Source organism: Orcinus orca, chromosome X (genome assembly GCF_937001465.1).
Source record: "Orcinus orca chromosome X, mOrcOrc1.1, whole genome shotgun sequence".
In the NCBI taxonomy this organism is placed as follows: domain Eukaryota; kingdom Metazoa; phylum Chordata; class Mammalia; order Artiodactyla; family Delphinidae; genus Orcinus; species Orcinus orca.
The window spans coordinates 95083887-95109322 of record NC_064580.1 but is presented as its reverse complement, the minus strand read 5'-3'; the positions used below and the strand labels follow the sequence as shown (position 1 = coordinate 95109322).

The 25436-nt window shown below is 37.1% G+C and overlaps 1 protein-coding gene across 2 annotated transcripts in view; it reads right to left on the bottom strand.

Annotated features, from left to right (window-relative positions):
• The window catches only part of COL4A5 (collagen type IV alpha 5 chain), a 218001-nt gene that overhangs the window by 107420 nt on the left and 85145 nt on the right, over positions 1–25436 (bottom strand). For both annotated transcript variants that reach the window (XM_004281525.3, XM_033408794.2), the window contains exons 2-4: positions 14431–14490; positions 8181–8270; positions 1720–1764 (exon numbers count right to left, since the gene is read on the bottom strand). In XM_004281525.3, the coding sequence (XP_004281573.1) occupies positions 1720–1764; positions 8181–8270; positions 14431–14490 (195 nt within the window). The remainder of the gene's footprint in view (positions 1–1719; positions 1765–8180; positions 8271–14430; positions 14491–25436) is intronic.

Sequence of the window (25436 nt, the reverse complement as noted above, 5' to 3'; positions counted from 1 at the left end):
AAAAAGAATGAGCAAAATCTCTGTACATTGAAATATGTAGTGATCTCCAGGATATAATGGTAAGCAAAAGAAACAAAGTGTAAGTAGTGTATATAATACACTAACTTTTTATAGCAAGGGTAGTGATACTAAACAATGAAAAGATAAACAGAAAATAATAAAAATGATTACCTCTGGGGGAAGGCGGAAAGAGAATAGGGAGATGGAAGGAAGGATAGGTAGCATCTCTGACTATACCTTGTCTTATAGAACAATGTAAATGTTTTAAATAATGAAAAATTAGAAAGCGGTAAAAAGGAAATCGTTAAAACTTGAAAGCAAACTGGGACCAATGAACCTAATGTACAGCAAGTTGTGGACAGTAACCATACAGAGAAGAGAATTACTTCAAGTGTCTTTAAAACATGATATTTTAACTGAAATTAGTCAATTCAAAGGGGAAAAGAAGAACAGCAAAGAAATAATTAGTGGCATTTAAGAATTCTATTATTAGTATTAAAATTGAAATGGTTGTTTTATTTGCATATTGTTATTTTGAAGCTATTTAGTTTCAACAGTGCTTAGAACATAGTTAATGGTAGCTATAGCTATTAAGAGATATGATTATTATGAAGAGCTTTAATAGTATACTGATATTCAGTTACTACAAAAAAACATAGATACATGTCTGCTAAAATAAACTAAGAGTTTTGAGTTTCCTCCTTGCTTTTCCAGTGCCCTACCCACACCAGTCATAAGCAGCACGTAAGGCAAGCTACATGTTGTTAAGACGTAGATAGCAAACAGACTGTTTTAAATATTTATATAAAATGTGTACATCTACTAAATTTCTGGAGATCCAGAAGATCAGAATGTTTGTCTTTGTTACACATAGCCACCACCCATGTATTTTATATTCAAATTCAGGGACCTTGTCAATCCATGACAACAGAATTTCAGAGCTAAAAGGGACCTTGGAGATTGTGTTGTTTGACTCTCTTCAATTTAACAAATGAAGAAACTGAGGCTCAAAAAGTTAAATATGATTTTCCAAAAGTCAGTACTATTTTTAAACGTCACAGTTTCCTCCCAAATCGAAAACACACTGAAAAGTATATATCAACCTAAAAGCTTTTCAGAAAAATTACACTAAATGTCTACTTCAATTTTGAGACACATCCTGATTTCCAGAACATTAAAACTTGAAAAATCATACATCTTAGAACTGAGGCAATATTGTATTCTTCCAAAAATAGTTATTCTTTAACCTAACGGTTTAAACTAGTGCTTCACAAACTTGTTCTCTTCAAGATACACAAATAAAATTATAATATTTGTATGTAGGACCCGGGGAGGGTACACAGCCTGATGTGATCGATCAGCCCTCTGAACCCAGAGGACTGAGATGATCGCACTGGTTGGGAAGTTCTGCTTTAAATCACCTGTATGATATATATTTTTAATAAATTGAAAAATTGTTGTAATTCAACACGTTCTATTTCTTTACCAAAAGTCTTCTTTCATTAGTTTAAACAGACCTCTGGATATATAAAGGTAACTATCAAAATACTAGAGAAAGGCTAATTGTAGACATATACAAACTCTTAAATTTAACTTTTTAAAGACTTCAGTTTTCTTTCTGCATTTCAATATGAGTCTTTTCTAGTTGCCTCATAACACTTCATTTGCTTCTTCTCTATTTTGACCAACAAAGCATTTGATACAGCAAATATCACTTACTCTGATCCCTTTTGGTCCTGGTGGCCCTGGAATTCCATCACTACCCTGAAAAATACAACATATTTAGTTATTTTTCCTTCAAAAATAGCCCTCAAATAACTAATTTTAGACTGTAAACTGAGACACATTTTTGTGAACCTTTGTGAAAGTTAGTGAGACACTTACATGCCCAAGGAAGAAGCATGTATTATTGAGACTGAAAGCACTGAGGTAAGTCAGATGCTAAAAGAAACGCCTTTATTTACTGAGAAGAAAACTGTTAACATGTAGAAGAAACTTTATACCTGTAAAGTTAATTATGAAGCATGCAAGAAAAGAAAGATGAAATAGTAGTATAGATAGTCCCCAAATCATTTATGCATAAACAAAATAAGAGCTGAAAATCTGGGCAGTTTCTATATTGTGTCAATCTGCTTGCATCATCTCTGGGCCTAAATACGAGCTGTTCTTGAGTTTGCTGTTTTAAACCTTTGCTATGTTTTATAAGACACTTTCTACTGGCAGAGCTAAGAAAGAAAAAGAAAACCATAGACTTTCCTTTCAAGCTTCTGCTATAGACTCCATGCAAAAGAGGCTGCCCACATGTTTGTTAATCTATTTACCCATTTCTAGTTACAACCGCATTGCTGAGAATTTAGTCTTGCCTCACTAAGTTTTACTATGTAGTTTCTTTTAAAAATGGAATAAAGAAAACCTAATTCTGCTCCAATAGGCAGGAATTTCAGTGGAACATACAGCTAGTAGGCCACCATCTGAGCCTTTAGATAGTTTTTATTAAACTGGGACATCTTGCATTATACAAGTGGCTTTCAAACTACTCTACTTACAACCCTAGAATTTCCCCTGGAGGTTCCTTTATGCCTATGCCACCCTCCTTCAATCACTGAAGCTCTGTTTTTATCTGTTTTATTTGGGGCTTCCATGAAAAGTTTTATTTGAAGAAAAGGTTACCTGATGTATTAGTTCCTTATGCTCCTCTTACAAATTACCACAAACTTAGTGGCCTAAAATAATACAGTCTTACAGTTCTGGAAGTCAGAGGTATGAAGGGTCTCAGTGGCAGAGCTATGTACTTTCTGGAGATTCTATGGAGAGAATTCATTTACTTTCTTTTTCCAGCTTCCAGAGCTACCAGCATCCCTCTGCTCATGGCCCTCTTCTATGTTCAAAGTCAGTGATGGCTGAATGAATCTTTCTAACATTGCACCACTCTGACACTGACTCTTCTGCCTCCCTCTTCAACATTGAAAGGACCCTTATGATTATACTGGGCCCACCCAGATCATCCAGAATAATTACCCTAGTTTAAAACCAGCTGACTAGCTAGCAGCTTTAATTCCACCTGCAATCTTAATTTTGCTTACCTGTGTAACCTAACATATTCACAGGTTCTGGGGATTAGGTTATGGACATCTTTAGGGGGTGGGCATTATTCTGCCTACCACACCTTGCTTTAAAACAAGGTTAATAATCTACTCTTTTCACAAAAGATGCATCTCTAAGGAAATTAAAGTAAATCTAATTCTATTTTAAAACTAGAAAATTGTTTGTTCAATCTTTTTGTGTCTTCCCACTAAAGGTGAAAATAAGACAAGGATGCCTTAAAACTATACTGGTCATACTAACCAACGTGGCTAAATAAGAGAGAGAAATTAGAGGTATAAAAATTGGAAAGAATGAGGTAAAACATATTATTTGCAAATAATACGATTGTATGCATGGAAAACCCAAGATAGTTAAATGAAAAACTATAATCAATAAGATAATTCAGTAGGGTAACTATATAAAATTAATATGAAGAATTAATAGCTTTCTTATATACCAACAACTACCAGTTAGAAAACATAATGGAAGAAAATGTGCAATTTACAATAGCAGAAAAAGATAAAATATTTAGCAATGAACTGAGCAAGAAATGTATAAGATTCATAAGATGAAAATTTTAAAACACTTCTGAAGTTCAAAAAGGAAGACTGGAACAAATGGAAAGGCATTCCATGTTCCTGGATAATAGGATTCAACATTAAAAAAGTCAATTATCAACAATTTAGTTACATTGAGAAAAATTCTGAAGAAAAAAAAAAGGATCAATGAGGGGACACTAGTACTGGCAGATATAAAAATATAGCATAAGATGTCAATAATTAAAATAGTTTGGTTCTGATATTTGAATAACCAGACCATTGGAAGAGTATGAAAAGTTGAGAAACAGGTCCATATATTCATGTGAATTTGGTATATAATGAAAGTGGCATTGCAAATCAGTGGGGAAAATTACATTGGGACACACTTGTGAGGACATCTGGAAAAAAAAGTGGAACTTACATCACAAACCATACCAGGATGAATTGAAATCAATAAAACATTCACATGAAAAAGTGAAACTATTAATATACTGGAAGAAAACATGGGAGAATTATTTTATACTCTTACAGTGGGGAAGGCATTTAATATTCAAAACCCAAATGCCACAAAAGACCTCTGATAAACAAAACACACACACACACACACACACACACAAAACACACAGACACATAAATATACACATACACATGCACACACCCATCGAAGACAAATGACAAACTGGTGGGATGTAATTGTAACTCACAACACAGATAAAGGGCAATCTCCCTAAAATATAAATAGCTCGGTGAAATATGAAAACACCAACAATCCAGTAGAAAAATGGGCAAATGGTATAAATAGACAGTTCACAGAAATGAAAAGATGCTCAATCTTATTTTTAATAAGAGAAGTGCAAACTAAAAGTACATTGAGAGGTCATTTTTCATCTAACAGATTGGCAAGAATCCAAGTTTCATAATAGGATTGGGTGAAGCTACAGGGAAATTGATCTTCTTGTACATTGCTGAACCAAGGATAAATCATACAACTTCTTGGGTGGCAATTTGGCGATATCCACAAAAATATATAAATACATGTATGCTCTGATCCAGCAAAATCACTCTAGTAATCTTAGAGATAATCCCTTATTGGGGAAAGAAAATCTATTTAAATTGTACATCATAGCAGCACTGTTTGTGGTAGCAAAAAATTGAAAACCACCTAAATGATCATCAATAGGGAACTGGCTTAATGAGTTATGGTTTATACACACAATATAATACAATGCAGTTATAAAAAACGAGGAGGTTCCGTGTATACTGATATGGGATATCTACAATGTATATCAAGTGAAAAACAAAGGTCAAACAATGTGTTGGATACCATTTCATAAACAAAGGGAGGTAAAAGTGTGTATGTGTGTATATGCATGTATGTGCATGTATATATTTATATCTGCACACATATTCATAAAAAATTCTTGGGCATATTCACAAGAAAATAACATAAGTGGATGCCCATTAGGAATATGTAGAACTCAGTGGCTAATGGACACAGTGGAAAGGAGATTTTTTTCATTGTATACCCTTTTATGTTAATTTTTTTAACAAAATGAATATATTATCTATTGAAAATCAATTAAATTTTATTTTTAAGAATAAAGAAATCCTTTGGCAATCTTTATATATACACTCCTATATATATTTGTTTTATATATATTTACTTTCACATATGAGTATACAGATTAAAGAATAGTCCTACAAAATTTTTGACTTGGTATGTATGTTAACACATACACATATGCCCGAATACCCAATCACATAAAAAGTATAAATTCAGCTATGTTGGGGAGCATGAAGTCATACTGAAGATAGAAGCAGAAAGTGCTTCTAATTCAAAATCCCCAAAGTTAAGAAAGCAGTCAAACCTCCTCCTTTTATGGATATAGAAATGGAATCACAGTAAAAGACTGGATTGCTTTCTAAATTTAAACTGCATACAACCACACATTTAAAAATTATCATACTATTGTACAATAGTCCCAGTTAATGCTAAACTATTTCAAAAAATCTGATGTAGTTAGCTCTTTTTTTAAATTTTTTTTTATTATTTATTTATTTATTTTGCAGTAAATGGGCCTCTCACTGCTGTGGTCTCTCCCGTTGAGGAGCACAGGCTCTGGACGCGCAGGCTCAGCGGCCATGGCTCACGGGCCCAGCCGCTCCGTGGCATGTGGGATCTTCCCGGATCGGGGCACGAACCCGTGTCCCCTGCATCGGCAGGCGGACTCTCAACCACTGCGCCACCAGGGAAGCTCTTTTTAATCTGACCTAAATCTTTATTAGACTTGCCACCTCTCACTGAGCATAGTGTGCAAGAAACTCAGCCCCAAATCCCAGGTAAACTCAGATACAAGAAATGTAACTTTACTTTTCTATGGTTCAACTTAATTTCTATTTCAAAGCACCCATTTCACTAAGATGGCTGAAACTTAACCTCAGTTAATTGGACTTCCCACCTCATTTTCACAAGCCTGTGCCTAAGCTATGGAGGGCTTAAGTAGTTCTGAGACGTTGAGGGGTGGGACAGTCTAGTCCAAGCTGGAATCCATTGAGATGTCCCATGCCAGCAGTCTACATGGACTGCTGCTGAGTTAGTGCTCAATTCTACCCACTTGACTCTTTCAGATCCTTCTGCTATTTCTGGGTGCACAAGAAACATTCTGCTATTTTGCACCTCATTGGACATAGGAAATTCTGTTGTATGGCCCATCTACTTAAATTTTATGCAGTCATTTAGAGTCTTGCCTTTTCCTCAGTGTAAAGTTCTACTCAGGAAATTTAGCACATGTCCCTTCTGCTCTTGAATCTAATAAAACTTCCTTGGTGTACTGCCACCTCCTCAGAGATCATGCTCAAGCCTATTCCCACAATCTATGCTACGGTATAGTTAAGTGTTAAAAAGTATTTGTGCGTTTAAATTAATATTCCCCCTTTACTCAGAGGACTACTTGATGAGTATCCATTTGATTTCCTTAATGCTCTAATGACACGATGTACCACTATTCCATGAAATAAAATTAGGAAAAAAGGGTTTCTAAACCACTATTATTTTCCAGGAAAATGAACAGAACTGGCCCTTTCATATATCAGTTCATCAGTCAAAGAGCCATTAAAAAAAAAAACACAGAAGCTTTTCCCAATCTTAAAATTCACTATTATCTCTTCACATCCTATATCTTAACATGCATATAAGATGCTATCCTTGCTCGTGGTATAGGAGAAACTGCCCACACAGCAGTCAATGGGGAAAAGTATTCCCAACTGACAGGATAACAGCACCTTTGGATCTATGAGCCTGGGTACAGGAGAGGGAGAGTGTAAGGATATATTGTCTCCTTCTTTCTCTCCCACAGAATAGCCTGTGTGACTTCCACCTCACCAAATTCATTGATACACCTGTCTCAGATAGCTGCCGCCACTGTAAATTTGACAAACTGGTAGACATGTCTCTCACCACCCAACCCCATCTATTCCTGGCTTGGTAATGTTTGGAGCTTATGGTTACACTCACTCCTCCAGGCAGGCCTGATTGTCCTGCTTGGAATAATTTTGATCATGACCATGATCCATTGGAGCCTCAGATTAACTACCTATTTTTTGACGTAACTCCTCAAAGCCCGACCCATTCAGGTCCATGTTGGAGTAACCTATGTTTCTCATTTGGGTCCTGAAAAATCAAGAAATGGAATCGAGGAGTCTGGCTCCTGGCTAAAGACCTATGTGTGATTTTTCAGGCCCAACCATATGGTAAGCCTCATAGAGAAAAGCTGCCCATCCCACACCAGAATTAGTGCACAGCCAATGCATGTCAGTCTCTGAAGGGAACTGTAGTAAAGGAGTCAATCCCCCTGGCTCGTCATGCTCTTATGCATATCTGCACTGAAAGGCCTCTTTACATGGAACCTTGGTGAAGACGTCTTCATTCAGAGAGGGGGAACCTTGAGGACATTTTTTCTGTACTCTGACTCAGTAGTTCTCCACTCCTAGCCCTTCCCCCCCCTTCTTTCATCCCGCTGTCAGGTATACTAAAAAACAGCAGTTTTTTGCTCCAAGCTCCCTGAGCAGTGAAACAATTCCCTGTGTCTGTGCTTATCCATTTCACCCTCACTGGCACTGTTCCATGAGGAATAATGGAAGAGTGGGGGAGTCCACGCTTTCCCTGGTTTATGTTTTGCTTATACACACTGTCACGGTTAAGTGACTAAAGCCTTGACTGTTACTTTCATGTTGGCTTGTTGTCTTAATCAGTACTCTGACACCTGGCAGTTAAGCTCTCTCCAGCTCAGCTGAGCTCCTGACAGGACTTAATTTTTGTTAAGGATCCCAATGACCACACACAATTAACAGCTTCCAAAAGCATTTGAATACAGCAGTAATATTCAGCTTTTTTAAAAAAACAACAACAATGAAGTATAGATTCTTGGCCATTCTATTGTTTTATTTAAATATTAGTTTCTGGCTATAATTCAGTAACTTTTTAATTGATTTGACACCTGTCCCACATTAAGATGGCTTAATTCCTTTGGTATTACTGGTTGGTAATTTGGCACATACCTTTTGTCCCCGAGGCCCTGGCGGCCCTTCTGGACCTGGAAATCCAGGCAAACCTGGATGGCCTTCCAAACCTGGAAATCCTCTCTCCCCCTGCAATTGAACAAGAATGAAAGATAAAGTCATTTGTGAATTTTCAAGCACAAACGTGGTTGAGATTCAAAAACATCAAATGACTATCTAGAGAAGACTAAATTAATTTAATTATGCTAAGTTCAGAGTGTCCACTAACATGGAGAAACCTGTAAGATAGGAGTGGAAAGATACAAATCACTCTGAATTTATATCATATTTGGTAATGTAATCTCTTGCTTTCTCATAAAAGTAAAAAGCTTATCAGAAATGAAGTTTATATATACTGACATCAAGAATTTAACAGGGAAGATGGCAATAAATCCAGGAAAACAGGAATGAAGGGGTTACATGAAATAAGTATGGTGCAGGGATGAAGAAGTACAAAAGGAAAACATCAGAGAAGATTTCAGGTTTGCTGTGGAGTACAGAGTTGCAGGATTATTCAGAATGGAAATTCATTTGCTGATTAGCGATGAGTTAGCTAGAAAAAGGCTCTATAACATCAAAATTTTTATATTTTTCTCTGACTGTAAAATCAATACAAAAAGGAATCAATGTTTGTTGTAGAGGAAAAGAAAAAACCACCAGCAATTGTGACTCAAGTCCCAGTTCTGACCACAGCACTTACCAACACCAGCACAGGAGGGCTGTCTACCTACTAGTGAGGGTCTACTAGGTCTACATCTTATCACCATCTATCAGGAAAGGCTGCCTGATGTGCATATCTATACAACCAGATAGGTGGGTGTTGCAGGGTGACCATGTATACTAATATACCATTAGATAGACACATTAGGGTTAGTTAACTTGCATACAGTCAATTTATATTAAGAGTGTGAACCCTAACATCTCTAGGGGATCCAGTCACAGAAAGTAAATTCATCACTGTTAAGTTTAAGAACCCTAAGGGCTCACAGCTCCGTAGCATGTGCTTCCAACTGCAGTGCTGCAAGCAGTTCCTCTACTTTCCTAAGGCTTGAAGGTGGAGTCTCCGGCCAGAGGCTCTGGACCTTGTTCTGGGAACCCTCTTCTCCCCAGATCCTATCCACAGTGACAACCTAGGCAGCACCTGAGAAAGAGGAAGCATCCATATCTACAAGGCAACTGACTAATGGGCCATTAGAAGCACTTACCCTTGGAGGTTAAGGTACAATAGACTTTCATTCATAACCCCAGTATGTGTGTGTATCTGTGTGTGTCTGTGTGTGTGTGGTAACAGGGGGTAAATACTAAGTTTAGCCTAGATAGCTTAGATGATCTTGTATTGAATAACTTCTCATGTTGAAGCATCCTACAATAAATATAAGCCCTTTGAAAAGGCTACTTCTGATCAGTTTTCACTTATTACTTCAAAGCAAATGAAGCAAATGTTAGCCAGTTAAAGGTAGGCCTAAACATTCCTGTAGCTTTGACAATAATTATTATTGACATATTACAGCATTTTCTCTCTATTTTCTATAAATATATCTCTTTATTGTTTTAATTGCTCATAGAATTATGATAATTTAGTATCCATCAATCTCAATGTCATCATTTTGAAGGAAATAGAACAAGAGAAGAAAAATAAAAGATTCAAAAATTTTAGAGCTGGATTGGCTCAAATCATTACATAGCCCATATTGGCAGAGCGGGTAGTAGAAATCTGACCACAAGTGCCAGTCAGAAAGTAAGCTAGAAGGAAAAAGACAATCTAGTTCAAGTATATTTCCATAAGTGGAAAACACAGCTACGTTTTGGGATCTCCGCTAGTATTTAGAGCATATCTCTGCCAAAACTCGAGAATAATGCTTGAAGAGAGCTATATTTTCTCAGAAGCAAAACTGCTACCCAGGCTATAGATATGAGAGGAATACACTAGAAACTGAAAGTAGAGAGTGCTAAAAAGCTTAACTGTGCTGGGATTATTAAAAACCATATACCTATACCAGATACTTGTCCTGAAATCTCACACTATAGTCAAACGATGTTGTAGTCCTATCTAGCTGACAAAGCAATATTATACCACAGAAGATAGAAGGGCAATTACTGGAAAACAGCAAAAAGAATTGCAATAGCAATCCCCAGCCTTTGAAAGGTAGAAAGTTTTCCTGCAGTAGAAACTATAGAAGGCTTCCATGAGGAGAGGGTGCCAGGAGGGTCCTCTACCTAATTCCTAATACAGATGGCAGGGAAGGCTGACATTTGTTATGTGCCTACCCTTTGCTACTGGTTGTCAGGCAATTATTTAATCCTTACAGCTGCCTAGATTTTACTGTAATTTTCTAACACTCACTAACACAGAAAATGGTGTAGAACATCTATTTCTGAAGGTCAAACTTTAAAAAAACCTGGTTTATGCTGCCTGCCCATATTTGAATAAAAAATCAGTCTTATTTTTCTTTACGGAATAATATTCTTCTCTCCCTGCCTGTCCTTTAAATATTGGTATTTCTCTGGAGGCCCTTTTTGACCCTTTCTCCCCCTTTCCCTGGGAAATCTCAAACATCAACACATTTTCCCCTAAAAACTGGGCTCACAGGGCCAACTATCTTAAACATCTCCACTTGAATATCACACAGATGTTAAAAAAGAAAAAGAAACAGGCTGGGACCTGGGACCCTTTGCTACAGTGTTGCAATGCTTGCACCTAGACACAGCTCTCCTGGAAAAACAACACACAAAGAAACTATATGGGACTAAAAATAACTGCACGCATGTGCAGTTGGGGCAAATTCTGGACCCAAAAAGATACAAAAGATCAAAAAACCCAACTGCCACTTTTGAAGAGCCTGGAGCAAAAACAGGGTGTCAGGAGCAAAAGCAGGGTACTGAGCATGCCCCCTGCACACACCACCACCAGAGGGGTGGGCAAAACACCTAAGCCACCCCTCTGGCCCGATCCCTGGATGCACCCCTACCCCTGCTGCAGCAGGGGCCTCAGTAAAGCCTTGCCTTAAGAAAAAAAAAAATCCATGATGTATTTTCGTAAATGCTTTCTTTGCATCTGCTGAGATAGTTACATGGTAGGCTTATTTATGTTTAAAATTTGTATTTAGGGGGCTTCCCTGGTGGTGCAGTGGTTGAGAGTCCGCCTGCCGATGCAGGGGACGCGGGTTCGTGCCCCAGTACGGGAAGATCCCACGTGCCGCGGAGCGGCTAGGCCCGCGAGCCATGGCCGCTGAGCCTGCGCGTCCGGAGCCTGTGCTCCGCAACGGGAGTGGCCACGACAGTGAGAGGCCCGCGTACCGCAAAAAAAAAAAAAAAAATTGTATTTAGTCTTTTAATATGGTGAATTATAATTTTGGTTTTCAAATGTTAAACCAACCATGCATTCCTTGCATAAACCCCACTTGGTAAGAACACATTATCCACTTTATATGCCATTGGATCTGATTTGCTAAAATTCTGTTCTTCATTTCTGCATCTATGTTAATGAGCTATAGTTTAATGATTTTTAAAATTTTATCTTTGTCCGGCTTGGGTATTAGGGCATATTTGTTTCATAAAATTAGTTGGACATCAGCCCGAATGCTTCCTGTAAGGAACGGCACCAAGAAACGGAGGAGAGCTTAAACAAGCTTTATTTGGGAACGCTCCCGGGCGAGGTTCACTGGTCCGAGAGAAAGGGGCCAGAGAAGTCGCGCCCGGGCGAGGGTTTGGGCAGCATTTATAGAGGAAGAAGGGAAAGGGGTGTGGTGAATCCGGGAGGGCGCAGGTTATTCCTTACTTGGTGGTCTTTCCGGGTATCGTGGCAATATCTGGTGACGGTCGCATCAGTCTTGGGACCGTTAGTCCCGCCCCTCGAAAGGCGGGAAGGCTGGGCCGGGTAGAAAGTCCCCAGGTCAGTTCCTGGAACTGGGTGGTCCGGAAAGTCTCCAGGTCAGTTTCTGGAACTGGGTGGTCCAGAAAGTTTCGGTCTGATGCAACCTGTGAGTCTGATTGCGTTCCCCTGCCTCAGGCCAGTTGGCCTTACACTTCCATTTTCTAAGTTTATGCAAGATTGATATTGTCTCTTACATAAATGTTTCACATAATTCATCAGTGAAAACTTCTGGACTGGAATTTTTATGTGTGTGTGGGAAGAGTATGATAATTCAATTTCCTTAGTAGATATAGGGCTAGTCATATTTTGCTTCATTTAGTTACTTAGTTTTAGGTAATGTGTATTTCTCAAGTTATTTGCCCATCTTTCTTCAGTGTTTTTCATTCTGCTGTTAAAAGCCCACCTGGTAAACTGTTCTTTCTTATATTTTGCTTTTCAAATCTAGATTTCCCTCCTTTTTATTTCACAATTTCCAATGCTCTGTTGCGATTCTCTATCTGTTCACTCATTATTCGCAGAGTTCCCTTTAAATCAACAAATATATTTATCCTATCTGCTTTAAATCTTTGTCTAAGAATTCTAACATCTGTGTTATTTCAGAGTTAGTTTTCATTGATTGGTCTTTTTCTTGACCATGGGTCGCTTTTACTTGTTACTTCACATGTCTAGTAAGTTTTAATTGCATAGTGGACATTGTAGTTAATATGTACACATACTGGATTGTTTTATATTGTCTAAAAAGTATTGAACTTTTTGTTTTAGGAAATAGCTAACTCAGCTGAACTAACACTTAAAACTCTGTTTTCCTTTCAATGGACAGCAGTTAAGTCTATGTTCACTTACTGCAGGCTTCCAGCTGTTCCTTCTTGCTGGGTTGCATGAATCCTCCCCTATACATATAAAGTCCAGGGTCCAACCATTTGGGCTGCATTTACAAGCAGATTTTTGGTCTCTCCATTCTGTGACTCCCTCCATTCCAGCATATCTCCCATCATTTTCCAGCCATTCTGGCATCCTCAATTCTGTCCTGGAATTCTCAAGCCACTGAGACTTTGTTTTTCTGTCTGGGTTCTTGCCATCCTTTGCCCTGCAGACTGAAGCGCCCACCCAGGAGAAAAGGCACATAAGTGCAAACTTGCCCACTGTACTTCCCTTCTTTAAAAGACTCCTCTCTACTTTTTTCCTACTTTGGCCACTCTCCTGTACTATTAAATAGTTGTTATATTTTGTCCAGAGTGTTTACTTCTTATCTTAAGGAGAGTTAATCTGATAAAAGTCATTCCGCTAATATCAGAAATGAATCCCTCGTGGTGTTTTTACTGCTACAGAAAGTAGCTTTACTATAAAACTATTCCCCTCAAGCTAATGTTATTCAAATAAGCGTTCTGTATAACACTCTTCAATTATTATTAATAGGTGTTCCGTTAGAAGGAAGGAAAGTGGGTTAAATGGTTAAATAGAGCTTGGAAATACAGCACTGCAAAACAAACAGGTTTCTTTACTCCAGGACTTTTAAACACCTTTAGTATGCTAGTGTACCTTCTATATGCCTAAATGGAATATGCTCTTGAGATATTATCCCAAACTTTTTCATATATCATTAGTAATATTCAATAATTCATTCAAAAATATTCACTGAGCCCCAAAGAGTGAAGACTCGGGTATGATCACCTTCCTCCTAGTACAGTTCCTTTTTGGCCACAATTCACTATCCCTTTTTAATCTTCTGTTTTCAATGTCAGTCACTGATTCATAGTGGCTAGGTTTATGCTATTTATTCATCACCAATACTTACTTTGTAATCATCATATCTATATAATAGGGATGGTGTTGTGGTTAAAGTGAGATGAAAACAGAGATAGACCATCCTTAACTTAAATGGATTCGATAAAAATACATGAAACACATGAAATTGTATGGTAACTAGCACAGATTAGTAGCCTGATAAATGTTTGGTTCCTTAAGAATTTTGCATTCTTTTGCCTATTAAGTCATTGACTGCAACAAGATTCATCAGAGGTTGGCAGACTACAGCTCTCAGGCCAAATTCAGTCAGATCTCTGTTTTGTATAGTACAAGAGCCAATAATGTTTTTACACTATTAAAGGGCTACTTTTAAAAAAGGAGAAAATTATGTGACAGAGACCTTATGTGCCTCACAAAGGCTAAATTATTTACCATATGTATTTTTACAGAAAGTGTTTGCTGATCTCTGAGATATAGTCTAATCCTTAAAGCAATCTAAAATAAGCAGTAGAGTAAAATTCATTTTATTTAATTAGATGCTGAGGTACAAGCCCTGTTTTTTTTAAAAAAATATTAAAATCACGATTTTATTGGTTTTCCAAGTTTTTTAAGGCTCATCTCATATCTTACCTTTTCTCCTTTTATACCACTACAGTCACACTTTGATCCTGGAGAACACCCATAGCAAGCCTATAAGGAAGAGAAAAGGGGAGGAAAATCATTAAATATGAACCTGAAAACCAGACTCTGACTTATAGCTCAAATGAATTCAATAATCCAAACTTGTAAAACAACTACCAGAAAAACATCTGAAAGGATATATACAAAATTGCAAACAATGGTTACCTCTGGGGAATCTTTCATCTTTTATTGTATACATTTCTGTTTGAACTTTTCAAAATGAGCAAATACTTATAATTTTAATCTCCCATTGCGGAGCACAGGCTCCGAACACGCAGGCCCAGCGGCCGTGGCTCACGGGCCCAGCCACTCCGCGGCATGTGGGATCCTCCCGGACCGGGGCACAAACCCGTGACCCCTGCATCGGCAGGCGGACTCTCAACCACTGCGCCACCAGGGAAGCCCGAAAAATGTCTTTTTATAAATGAAAAAGAAATCCATACAACTTCCCTGTAATATGATTTTCAGCTCTAAGGAACTCATTTTCTCTCCTCACATCACTTATAAGAAATTACCTCTCAATCTATATTAGCAAAGACCTCGGCAACTAGCCAAAGATGCTTGTCACTTAAAGTCCCTTGCTCTTCTGCATTCATGAGCATGAAATACATACTGTCTTTTACCACCTTTCTTTTCTTTGCTTCCACTATTTCATCACTAGTAGCTCAGTCTCTAATAGCTCCAAGCTTTACCACAAAAGTTGTTCCCACAGCCTAGGTGTCCTAAATAGCCACTCGTAACAACTTCATTCACTCATATGAGGAATTGAGGTACTAGAGCCAGAAAAATATACTCCTCCAAAATAAGAACCTGTAGGACAAGAAGACAATAGATGATGTCTGCCATCCAGAACTATCCTTTACTCTGGCATGAAGCTGAACTGCTTAGAAAAACAAATAGTAATTAGTTTAACATATGTAGATAGCTCAGCATTTATGTACAATAAGGGGTTACGCTTCTCATCAAATAAGAGAAATTTTTATGTGATGTAAATACCAAATAATGTTTATCAATGTTCAGCCATGGGAGACTATGAATTAAAATGTACGATAGCCTCCGTCCCATCATTCCGCGCTTTCCTTTACTCCAATCACTACCAGTGTACCTTCCCCAATCCTTAACAAACTACTAACCTTGTCCTTCCGGTTAGAAATCCTAACCCACTCAGCTGCAACTCGAAGTCACCCTCATACTGAAACTCCTTTTCCTGATTATAACAGCAAACTACAGGGGCTTGATGTTGGGGGAAATTTCTCATGCACATTGCAAAAGACTGTTCCAATAACAGATGTGAACTTGACATTTCTAATTGAAACAGTTATATAGCCACTATTTATTATACATAGGTGATTAGGTTATATACTCTGCTTTTAGTACTATATGCCAACTACATTAAGAGTTAAATAGACTTATTTTTATTTTTTTAACATCTTTATTGGAGTATAATTGATTTACAAAGGTGTGTTAGTTTCTGCTTTATAACAAAGTGAATCAGCTATACATATACCTGTATCCCCATATCTCCTCCCTCTTGCATCTCCCTTCCACCCTCCCTATCCCACCCCTCTAGGTGGACACAAAGCACTGAGCTGATCTCCCTGTGCCATGCGGCTGCTTCCCACTAGCTATCTATTTTACATTTCGTAGTGTATATATGTCCATGCCACTCTCATACTTTGTCCTAGCTTACACTTCACCCTCCCCGTGTCCTCAAGTTCATTCTCTATGTCTGCATCTTTATTCCTGTCCTACCCCTAGGTTCTTCAGAACCTTTTTTTTTTTTTTTTAGATTCCATATATATGTGTTAGCATACGGTATTTGTTTTTCTCTTTCTGACTTACTTCACTCTGTATGACAGTCTCTAGGTCCATCCACGTCACTACAAATAACTCAATTTTGTTTCTTTTTATGGCTGAGAAATATTCCATGGTATATATGTGCCACATCTTCTTTATCCATTCATCTGTCGATGGGCACTTAGGTTTCTTCCATGTCCTGGCTATTGTAAAAAGAGCTGGAATGCACATTGTGGTACATGACTCTTTTTGAATTATGGTTTTCTCAGGGTATACGCCTAGTAGTGGGATTGCTGGGTTGTATGGAAGTTCTATTTTTAAGGAACCTCCTTACTGTTCTCCATAGTGGCTGTATCAATTTACATTCCCACCAACAGTGCAAGAGGATTCCCTTTTCTCCACACCCTCTCCAGCATTTATTGTTTGTAGATTTTTTGATGATGGCCATTATGACCAGTGTGAGGTGATACCTCACTGTAGTTTTGATTTGCATTTCTGTAATGATTAGTGATGTTGGGCATCCTTTCATTTGTTTGTTGGCAATCTATATACCTTCTTTGCAAAAATGTCTATTTAGGTTTTCTGCTCATTTTTAATTGGGTTGTTTTTTTGATAATAAGCTCCATGAGCTGCTTGTATATTTGGAGATTAATCCTTTGACAGTTGTTTCGTTTCCAAACATTTTCTCCAATTCTGAGGGTTGTCTTTTCGTCTTGTTTATGGTTTCCTTCGCTGTGCAAAAGCTTTTAAGTTTCATTAGGTCCCATTTGTTCATTTTTTGTTTTTATTTCCATTACTCTAGGAGGTGGGTCAAAAAGGATCTTGCTGTGATTTATGTCATAGAGTGTTCTGCCTATGTTTTCCTCTAAGAGATTGATAGTTTCTGGCCTTACATTTAGGTCTTTAATCCATTTTGAATTTATTTTTGTGTATGGTGTTAGGGAGTGTTCTAATCTCATTCGTTTACATGTAGCTGTCCAGTTTTCCTAGCACCACTTATTGAAGAGGCTATCTTTTCTCCGTTTTATTATCTTGCCTCCTTTATCAAAACTAAGGTGACCATATGTGCGTAGATTTATCTCTGGGCTTTCTATCCTGTTCCATTGATCTATATTTCTGTTTTTGTGCCAGTACCATACTGTCTTGATTACTGTAGCTTTGTAGTATATAGTCTGAAGTCAGGGAGTCTGATTCCTCCAGTCCTGTTTTTCTTTCTCAAGATTGCTTTGGCTATTCAGGGTGTTTTGTATTTCCATATAAATTGTGAAATTTTTTGCTAGAGTTCTGTGAAAAATGCCATTGGTAGTTTGATAGGGAGTGCACTGAATCTGTAGATTGCTTTGGGTAGTATATTCATTTTCACAATGTTGAATCTTCCAATCCAAGAACATGGTATATCTCTCCATCTGTTTGTATCATCTTTAATTTCTTTTATCAGTGTCTCATAGTTTTCTGCATAAAAGTCTTTTGTCTATTTAGATAGGATTATTCCTAGGTATTTTTTTCCTTTTTTTGCAATGGTAAATGGGAGTGTTTCCTTAGTTTCTCTTTCAGATTTTTCATCATTAGTGTACAGGAATGCAAGAGATTTCTGTGCATTAATTTTGTATTCTGCCACTTTGCCAAATTCATTGATCAGCTCTAGTAATTTTCTGGTAGCATCTTCAGGATTCTCTATGTATAGTATCATGTCATCTGCAAACAGTGAGAGTTTTACTTCTTCTTTCCTGTTTGGATCCCTTTTATTTCTTTTTGTGCTCAGATTACTGTGGTTAAAACTTTCAAAACTATGTTGAATAATAGCGGTGAGAGTGGGCAACCATGTCTTGTTCCTGATCTTAGTGGAAATGGTTTCAGTTTTTCACCATTGAGAATGATGTTAGCTGTGGGTTTGTCATATATGGCCTTTATTATGTTGAGGTAAGTTCTCTCTATGCCTACTTTCTGGAGAGTTTTTATCATAAATGGGTATTTAATTTTGTCAAAAGATTTTTCTGCATCTATTGAGATGATCATATGGTTTTCCTTCTTCAGTTTGTTAATAAGATGTATCACATTGATTGATTGCTGTATATTGAAGAATCCTTGCATTCCTGGGATAAACCCCACTTTATCATGATGGATGACACTTTTAATGTGCTTCTGGATTCTGTTTGCTAGTATTTTGTTGAGGATTTTTACATCTATGTTCATCAGTGTTATTGGCCTGTAGTTTTCTTTTTCTGTGACAACTCTGTCTGGTTTTGGTATCAGGGTGATGGTGGCCTCGTAGAGTGAGTTTGGCAGTGTTCCTCCCTCTGCTATATTTTGAAAGAGTTTGAGAAGGATAGGTGTTAGCTCTTCTCTAAACGTTTGACAGAATTCACCTCTGAAGCCATCTGGTCTTGGAATTTTGTTAGTTGGAAGATGTTTAATCACAGTCTCAATTTCAGTGCTTGTGATTGGTCGGTTTATATTTTCTATTTCTTCCTGGTTTGGTCCCAGAAGGTTGTGCTTTTCTAAGAATTTGTCCATTTCTTTCAGGATGTCCATTTTATTGGCATATATTGCTTGTAGTAATCTCTCATGATCCTTTGTATTTCTGCAGTGTCAGTTGTTAATTATCCTTTTTCATTTCTAATTCTATTGATTTGAGTCTTCTCTCTTTTTTCCTTGATGAGCCTGGCTAACGATTTATCCATTTGTTTATCTTTTTTTTTTAAGTAGACATATCAGTCTGGATACCTAACTCCATTATTGGGGTATCGTTTCTCTATGCCGTTATTTTGTAGTATATATCTTAGAACACATGAATCAGAATCACCTAGAGATGTTTATTAAAATTTCAGATTCTGATAGCCAACTTCAGACTATACTACAAAGCTACAGTAATCAAGACAGTATGGTACTGGCACAAAAACAGAAATATTGATCAATGGAACAGGATAAAAACCCAGAGATAAACCTACACACATATGGTCACCTTATCTTTGATAAAGGAGGCAAGAATATACAATGCAGGAAAGACAGCCTCTTCAATAAATGGTGCTGGGAAAACTGGATAGCTACATGTAAAAGAATGAAATTAGAACACTCCCTAACACCATACACAAAAATAAACTCAAAATGGATTAAAGACCTAAATGTAAGGCCAGACACTATCAAACTCTTAGAGGAAAACAAAGGCAGAACACTCTATGACAGAAATCACAGTAAGATCCTTTTTGATCCACCTCTTAGGGAAATGGATGAAAAATAAATAAATAAACAAATGGGACCTAGTGAAACTTAAAAGCTTTTGCCCAGTAAAGGAAACCATAAACAAGATGAAAGGACAACCCTTATTTTGGGAGAAAATATTTGCCAATGAATCAACTGGCAAAGGATTAATCTCCAAAATTTACAAGCAGCTCATACAGCTCAAAATCAAAAACAAAAAACCCAATCCAAAAATGGGCCGAAGACTTAAATACACATTTCTTCAAAGAAGATACATAGATTACCAATAAACACATGAAAGGATGCTCAACATCACTAATCAGTAGAGAAATGTAAATCAAAACTACAATGAGATATCACCTCACACCAGTCAGAATGGCCATCATCAAAAAATCTACAAAAAATAAATGTTGGAGAGGGTGTGGAGAAAAGGGAACCCTCTTGCACTGTTGGTGGGAATGTAAATTGATACAGCCACTATGGAGAACAGTACGGAGGTTCCTAAAAAACTAAAAATAGAACTTCCATACAACCCAGCAATCCCACAACTGGGCATATACCCTGAGAAAACCATAATTCAAAAAGAGTCATGTACCACAATGTTCATTGCAGCTCTATTTACAATAGCCAGGACTTGGAAGTAACCTAAGTGTCCATTGACAGATGAATGGATAAAGTTGTGTCACATATATACAATGGAATATTACTCAGCCATAAAAAGAAATGAAATTGAGTTATTTGTAGTGAGGTGGATGGACCTAGAGTCCGTCATACAGAATGAAGTCAGAAAGTGAAAAACAAATACCATATGCTGACACATATATATGGAATCTAAAAAAAAAAAAAAAGGTTCTGAAGAACCTAGGGGCAGGACAGGAATAAAGACACAGACACAGAGAATGGGCTTGAGGACACAGGGAGGGGGAAGGGTAAACTGGGACGAAGTGAGGAAGTGGCATGGACATATATGTAGTACCAAAATAGATATCTAGTAGGAAGCAGCTGCATAGCACAGGGAGACCATCTCGTTGCTTTGTGTCCACCTAAAGGGGTGGGATAGGGAGGTTGGGAGGGAGACACATGAGGGAGGAGATATAGGGATATATATATACATGTAGCTGATTCACTTTGTTAGACAATAGCAACTAACACAACATTGTAAAGCAGTTATACTCCAATAAAGATGTTAAAAAATACCATATGCATACAATATAATACTATGCCATATCATCACACAAGGGCTACTCTCACAAGTCTCATAAACTCTTAGAAGATACTAATTTAAGATTTCAAAACAGAAGTCATCTTTGAGTTGCCTACTCTTAACACCAAACCTCCATTTTGGGGGATGGAGTGGGCACAGAGTCGCCATTCTTTAACAGTCCAAGGGTAAAAATTTATGTATCTTTTGTTACATCCCTTCATTTGATATCCTGACACAATCCATAAACAGATCTATTTCTTCCGAATAAATGCTATCAATAAAAGAATGTCAGTAGAGTTGAAGGAGGTCTTAGAAATTACCTAATATACCTCCCTCATTTTAAATATAAAGAAATGGACGGCGAAAGACAGCGCCAGAGCTAGAATTAGTTTCTTGACTTTTTCAATATTCCAAACTGATTCCCATATACTTTCAAATTCTGAGCAAAAGCCAGTATGTCTTGCCAGATTTTTTATGAAGAGGAAACATTTTCTCACTATCATAAATGTATTTCTTTAAAAATCAAATTATAGATGAACCTATTAATCAGTTTGAAAGCCTTTTAACCAAAGCAGCACCTGCCACTTCCTAAAAATCTAGAACTAAAAAATACATGGAGACTCATTAAAAATTTGATGACTACAACATGTGATTCACCAATACTAACATAGGTAATGAGTTTCCTTGATTAAAAACATTACAATTTTTAAGATAACTAAAGAAAAAGACACACTCATTTGGTTTTCAAGATTCTATTTTTTTTTTCCAACAGGGATGGAAGAATGTTGGGGAAAGGAGGCGGTGGCCTAAACCTTAGTTTATGTGTTTATGCTCATAAACAAAGGTTGGTCAAAGTGAACCCAAATATTTAAAGATATCAAGTATCAGACAGTGGAGCTCTTCTGGCATCTAGTCTGGACAAATTACCAAATGCTTTATTACCAGAAGTACTTTAACCTTAAAAATCCACAAACAAGTTACTCACATTAGCTTTAGTGATTTTACATTTAGGGTGGAGAAGCTATACCTATTTTGGGCAAATTTTATTATTTCCAAGTATTATTGGATACCATTTGGAAATACGTGAAATGGAGGAACTTTTAAAAAAATTAGGTTACTAGATACTTTTAATGGTGTTTGTATAAATGGGATTTTTACATTAGAAAATTACCCTAAATCAGAATGGCATTTGTTGAGAGAAGATTCTATGATTGGCAGATAGGAAGAAAAACCAATTGTAAGCTACCTTAATCAAGAGCAACTTTCTCCCCTATTTTAGGTACCAGTAACCATAAATTAAATTTGAGAAGTTTTTATTGAGTCTGGCTCTGTACAAATTAATATGGAGTGTAGGGAGATTATTAAATATCTTATCTCTCTAGAAAATTTTATAACCTAAAAAGAGGAATTAGAGAAATAAGCAAATTAGTATTTATTAGACAGAATAAGATAAATGACACAAGATGAACATAAAGTATTATGAACACTGAAAAAAGAAAAAAATGCTTAGAAAACTGGTAACACACACAAAATATTTTTTTTCATATGTTACTCTAGTAGATTTTTCCCTAGCAAGAATTTCCAAAGTTTTTAAGTGGTACAAGCAATATTTGAAGGAAATAAGTATCTATAAGCATATTCATGATCTAACTTTGAAAATAAACACAAGTAAGGATCACATCACAGAATTAGCAGCTTTCCAATTCTTAGCTTTGTATGATCTATGATATCCACCTAAAACATTTCTAGCCATCCAGCCTCACCTAGTTAACACCTCTAGTGATGAACTCATAATGCAGCCCATAGTACTAAGGTCTAAGACACTTGTGCAGTAAGAGATTTAATCTGCTTAAGTCTCTTACAAAGAAAATTCAACAATGGGAACTCAAGCAAGTAACAGATTAAAATCACTTTAAAATGAGATCAACCCAATGAATCACTTAATAAAGCTGTAATATAAGCAGAAGAAGAAACATTTAATTTCCCTACTCGAACTAAAAGCAGTTATTTTACTTTGTGGGTAGAAGGAGATGGACAGTGCTTACACATAAATTGTTCCTGCTGGAATTATTATTCATTTTTAATATGAAAACTTCGTATGAAAATCTAGTGATATATACATTTTCAGCAGTAAAACGAAACATACGTTCTTTTTACATCTCCGGACGCGCAGGCTCAGCGGCCATGGCTCACGGGCCCAGGCGCTCCGCGGCATGTGGGATCCTCCCAGACCCGGGGCACGAACCCGCATCCCCTGCATCGGCAGGCGGACTCTCAACCACTGCGCCACCAGGGAAGCCCCAAAACATACATTCTTAAGTGATACTATCATATCCAACCTGCCACTAAGGGATTATAAGCATGAGATAAATGTATTGAAGATTTTAGGGTGAAAGGGTTGTAGAATAATAAAAATGATAACCAACATTTTAATAGCCCTTTACAATTTACAAATGATATGATATATATCACATTTGGTCGTCTCAGTAATATTGCTGGGATGTATGCAGCTATACTTACCTATGGTATCACATGTAGAAATGGGGATTTAGAGAGCTTAAATGACTTGATATAGGACCACACAGTAAGCTAATACTTACACTCAGATTTTTGTCTTTTGCCTCCAAATGCTATGTTCCTTCCACTACTAACTCTGGAAGAAAGTATCCAAAATTTCCAATTAAAGATCAGTGGTCCAGAATGATGGAATTACAAACATGAGTAATATAATAAAATCATTGGATTTTATGTTATAATTTATTTCTGGACATTATGAAAACTTCCAACAGCATTTAAAATGACTTACTTTCAGATAAATGAGTTAACCACAACTATGGGTTCACTGAGAAAAGAAAATTGAGAAGTAAAATAAACCTTGATTTTGTACCAAGATTTTTATAGACTGGCTATTGAAAGCACTGTGGCTTTCCATTCTACCAGACCTGTACAGACATCCTGAGTTTCAACATCTTTCTTAGGATTTCAGTAAAGCGGTTCCATTAATGTAAAGAGGTTATAGCACAAGTTGAACTTATCTGAGTTATTTGTGGCCTTGGAACAGTTCTAACATCACAGATAAAAGAAACAAGCAGAAAGAACACAGTACCATGATAATAAGAATAAAAACTTCAGAGTTCTGCTGAGCATAAATATGTCTGGAATGTCTCCTATGAAGCAGTCAAAACCTGTATTCTAAGTGCATTTAAGATAAAGACACAGACCTACTAGAGAATGGACTTGAGGATATGGGGAGGGGGAAGGGTAAGCTGGGACAAAGTGAGAGAGTGGCATGGACATATATACACTACCAAAGGTAACGTAGGTAGCTAGTGGGAAGCAGCCGCATAGCACAGGGAGATCAGCTCGGTGCTTTGTGTCCACCTAGAGGGGTGGGATAGGGAGGGTGGGAGGGAGGGAGACGCAAGAGGGAAGAGATATGGGAACATATGTATATGTATAACTGATTCACTTTGTTATGAAGCAGAAACGAACACACCATTGTAAAGTAATTATACTCCAATAAAGATGTTAAAAACAAAAAAAGACTCAGTGCATCCAATTCTAGGGCCCTATGCCAGTGTAAAAATGCACTAATATACCCTAGGCCTCCCTGTTGGCTGCTGGCAGGAAGGTAAGAAGCAGAAATTGTTTTTTGCCCTTACACTGAGTAGACCAACATTTCCTGTGCATTTCTAACAGAATTACTGGCTGATCACCGCAGCAGCTGGTATTCATGGTAGGAGGAGCTAATATGATGTTTATTTCACAGGCAGCAAAGCAGGAAACCCTGCTACCACTTTCAGTAAAGCAAGTGTTCTGCATGAAAACCTCCATGGTATTTTCCAACACAAACAGAAATCAGAAAACCCTAGTTTAGTACAATCACAAAAAGCAGGCATGCTTCAGTTCTGGCTGTTTCATTTATAATCAGCAAGGAAAAAAATCAATGCCTTCTTAATAGTGTTCTTGATTTTGGGACACTGATTACATAAAGTCACATATCAAAGGTGAGAAGCAGTATAGCACCGTCACCGCTGCCACCCCTCCCAAATCACAAAAGCTCTAGCTCCATCTAATAGGCTGGTAATTGTCAAGTCAATATTTAGAAAACTTACAACTTCCTCTAACATTAAAGCTGGCAGTACTTTTTCAATATTTGTCACTGAGAGTATTTACAAAGTAGCTTCAATTTATATACTACTCAAAATCTATTGTCACTTTGTGCTCCTGTCATGACAAAAATCTGTCTTTACTTAGCCCTGTCTTAGAGAGATCGGTGGAAGTGTAGGTGAGAGAGATGATTTGACAAACAGATCTGGAAGATGAAGATAGAAAATCCTTTACAGGCAGAAAGAGTCCACACATACCCTACATACACAGAGCCAATCTATGAGCTTTTATTTTAATAAAAATTGCAACAACCTTGCAATTTGCTATTTAATCAAGTTTGTTAACATGATATTGTACCTGATTTCCATCATCAGTCCATTTCTTAGGAACAAATACTACTGTTGGGTGAAAAGCTTTAAGAACCATACATAAACTAGCAAAACAATTTTAGAAATCAAAGTCTACCTGGCTAGTCATCTATAAGTATAATTGAAGGCAAAGCTGAATTTGAAACAAAAAGAATAAATACTACATAACAGAAAATCATAAAAAGAAATTCAAATGGTACATCTGGTAGAAGAAGAGCTACACATATGTGAGTAGACAAAATCAGAACAGAACGTACACTATCTTGACTTGTGGCTAG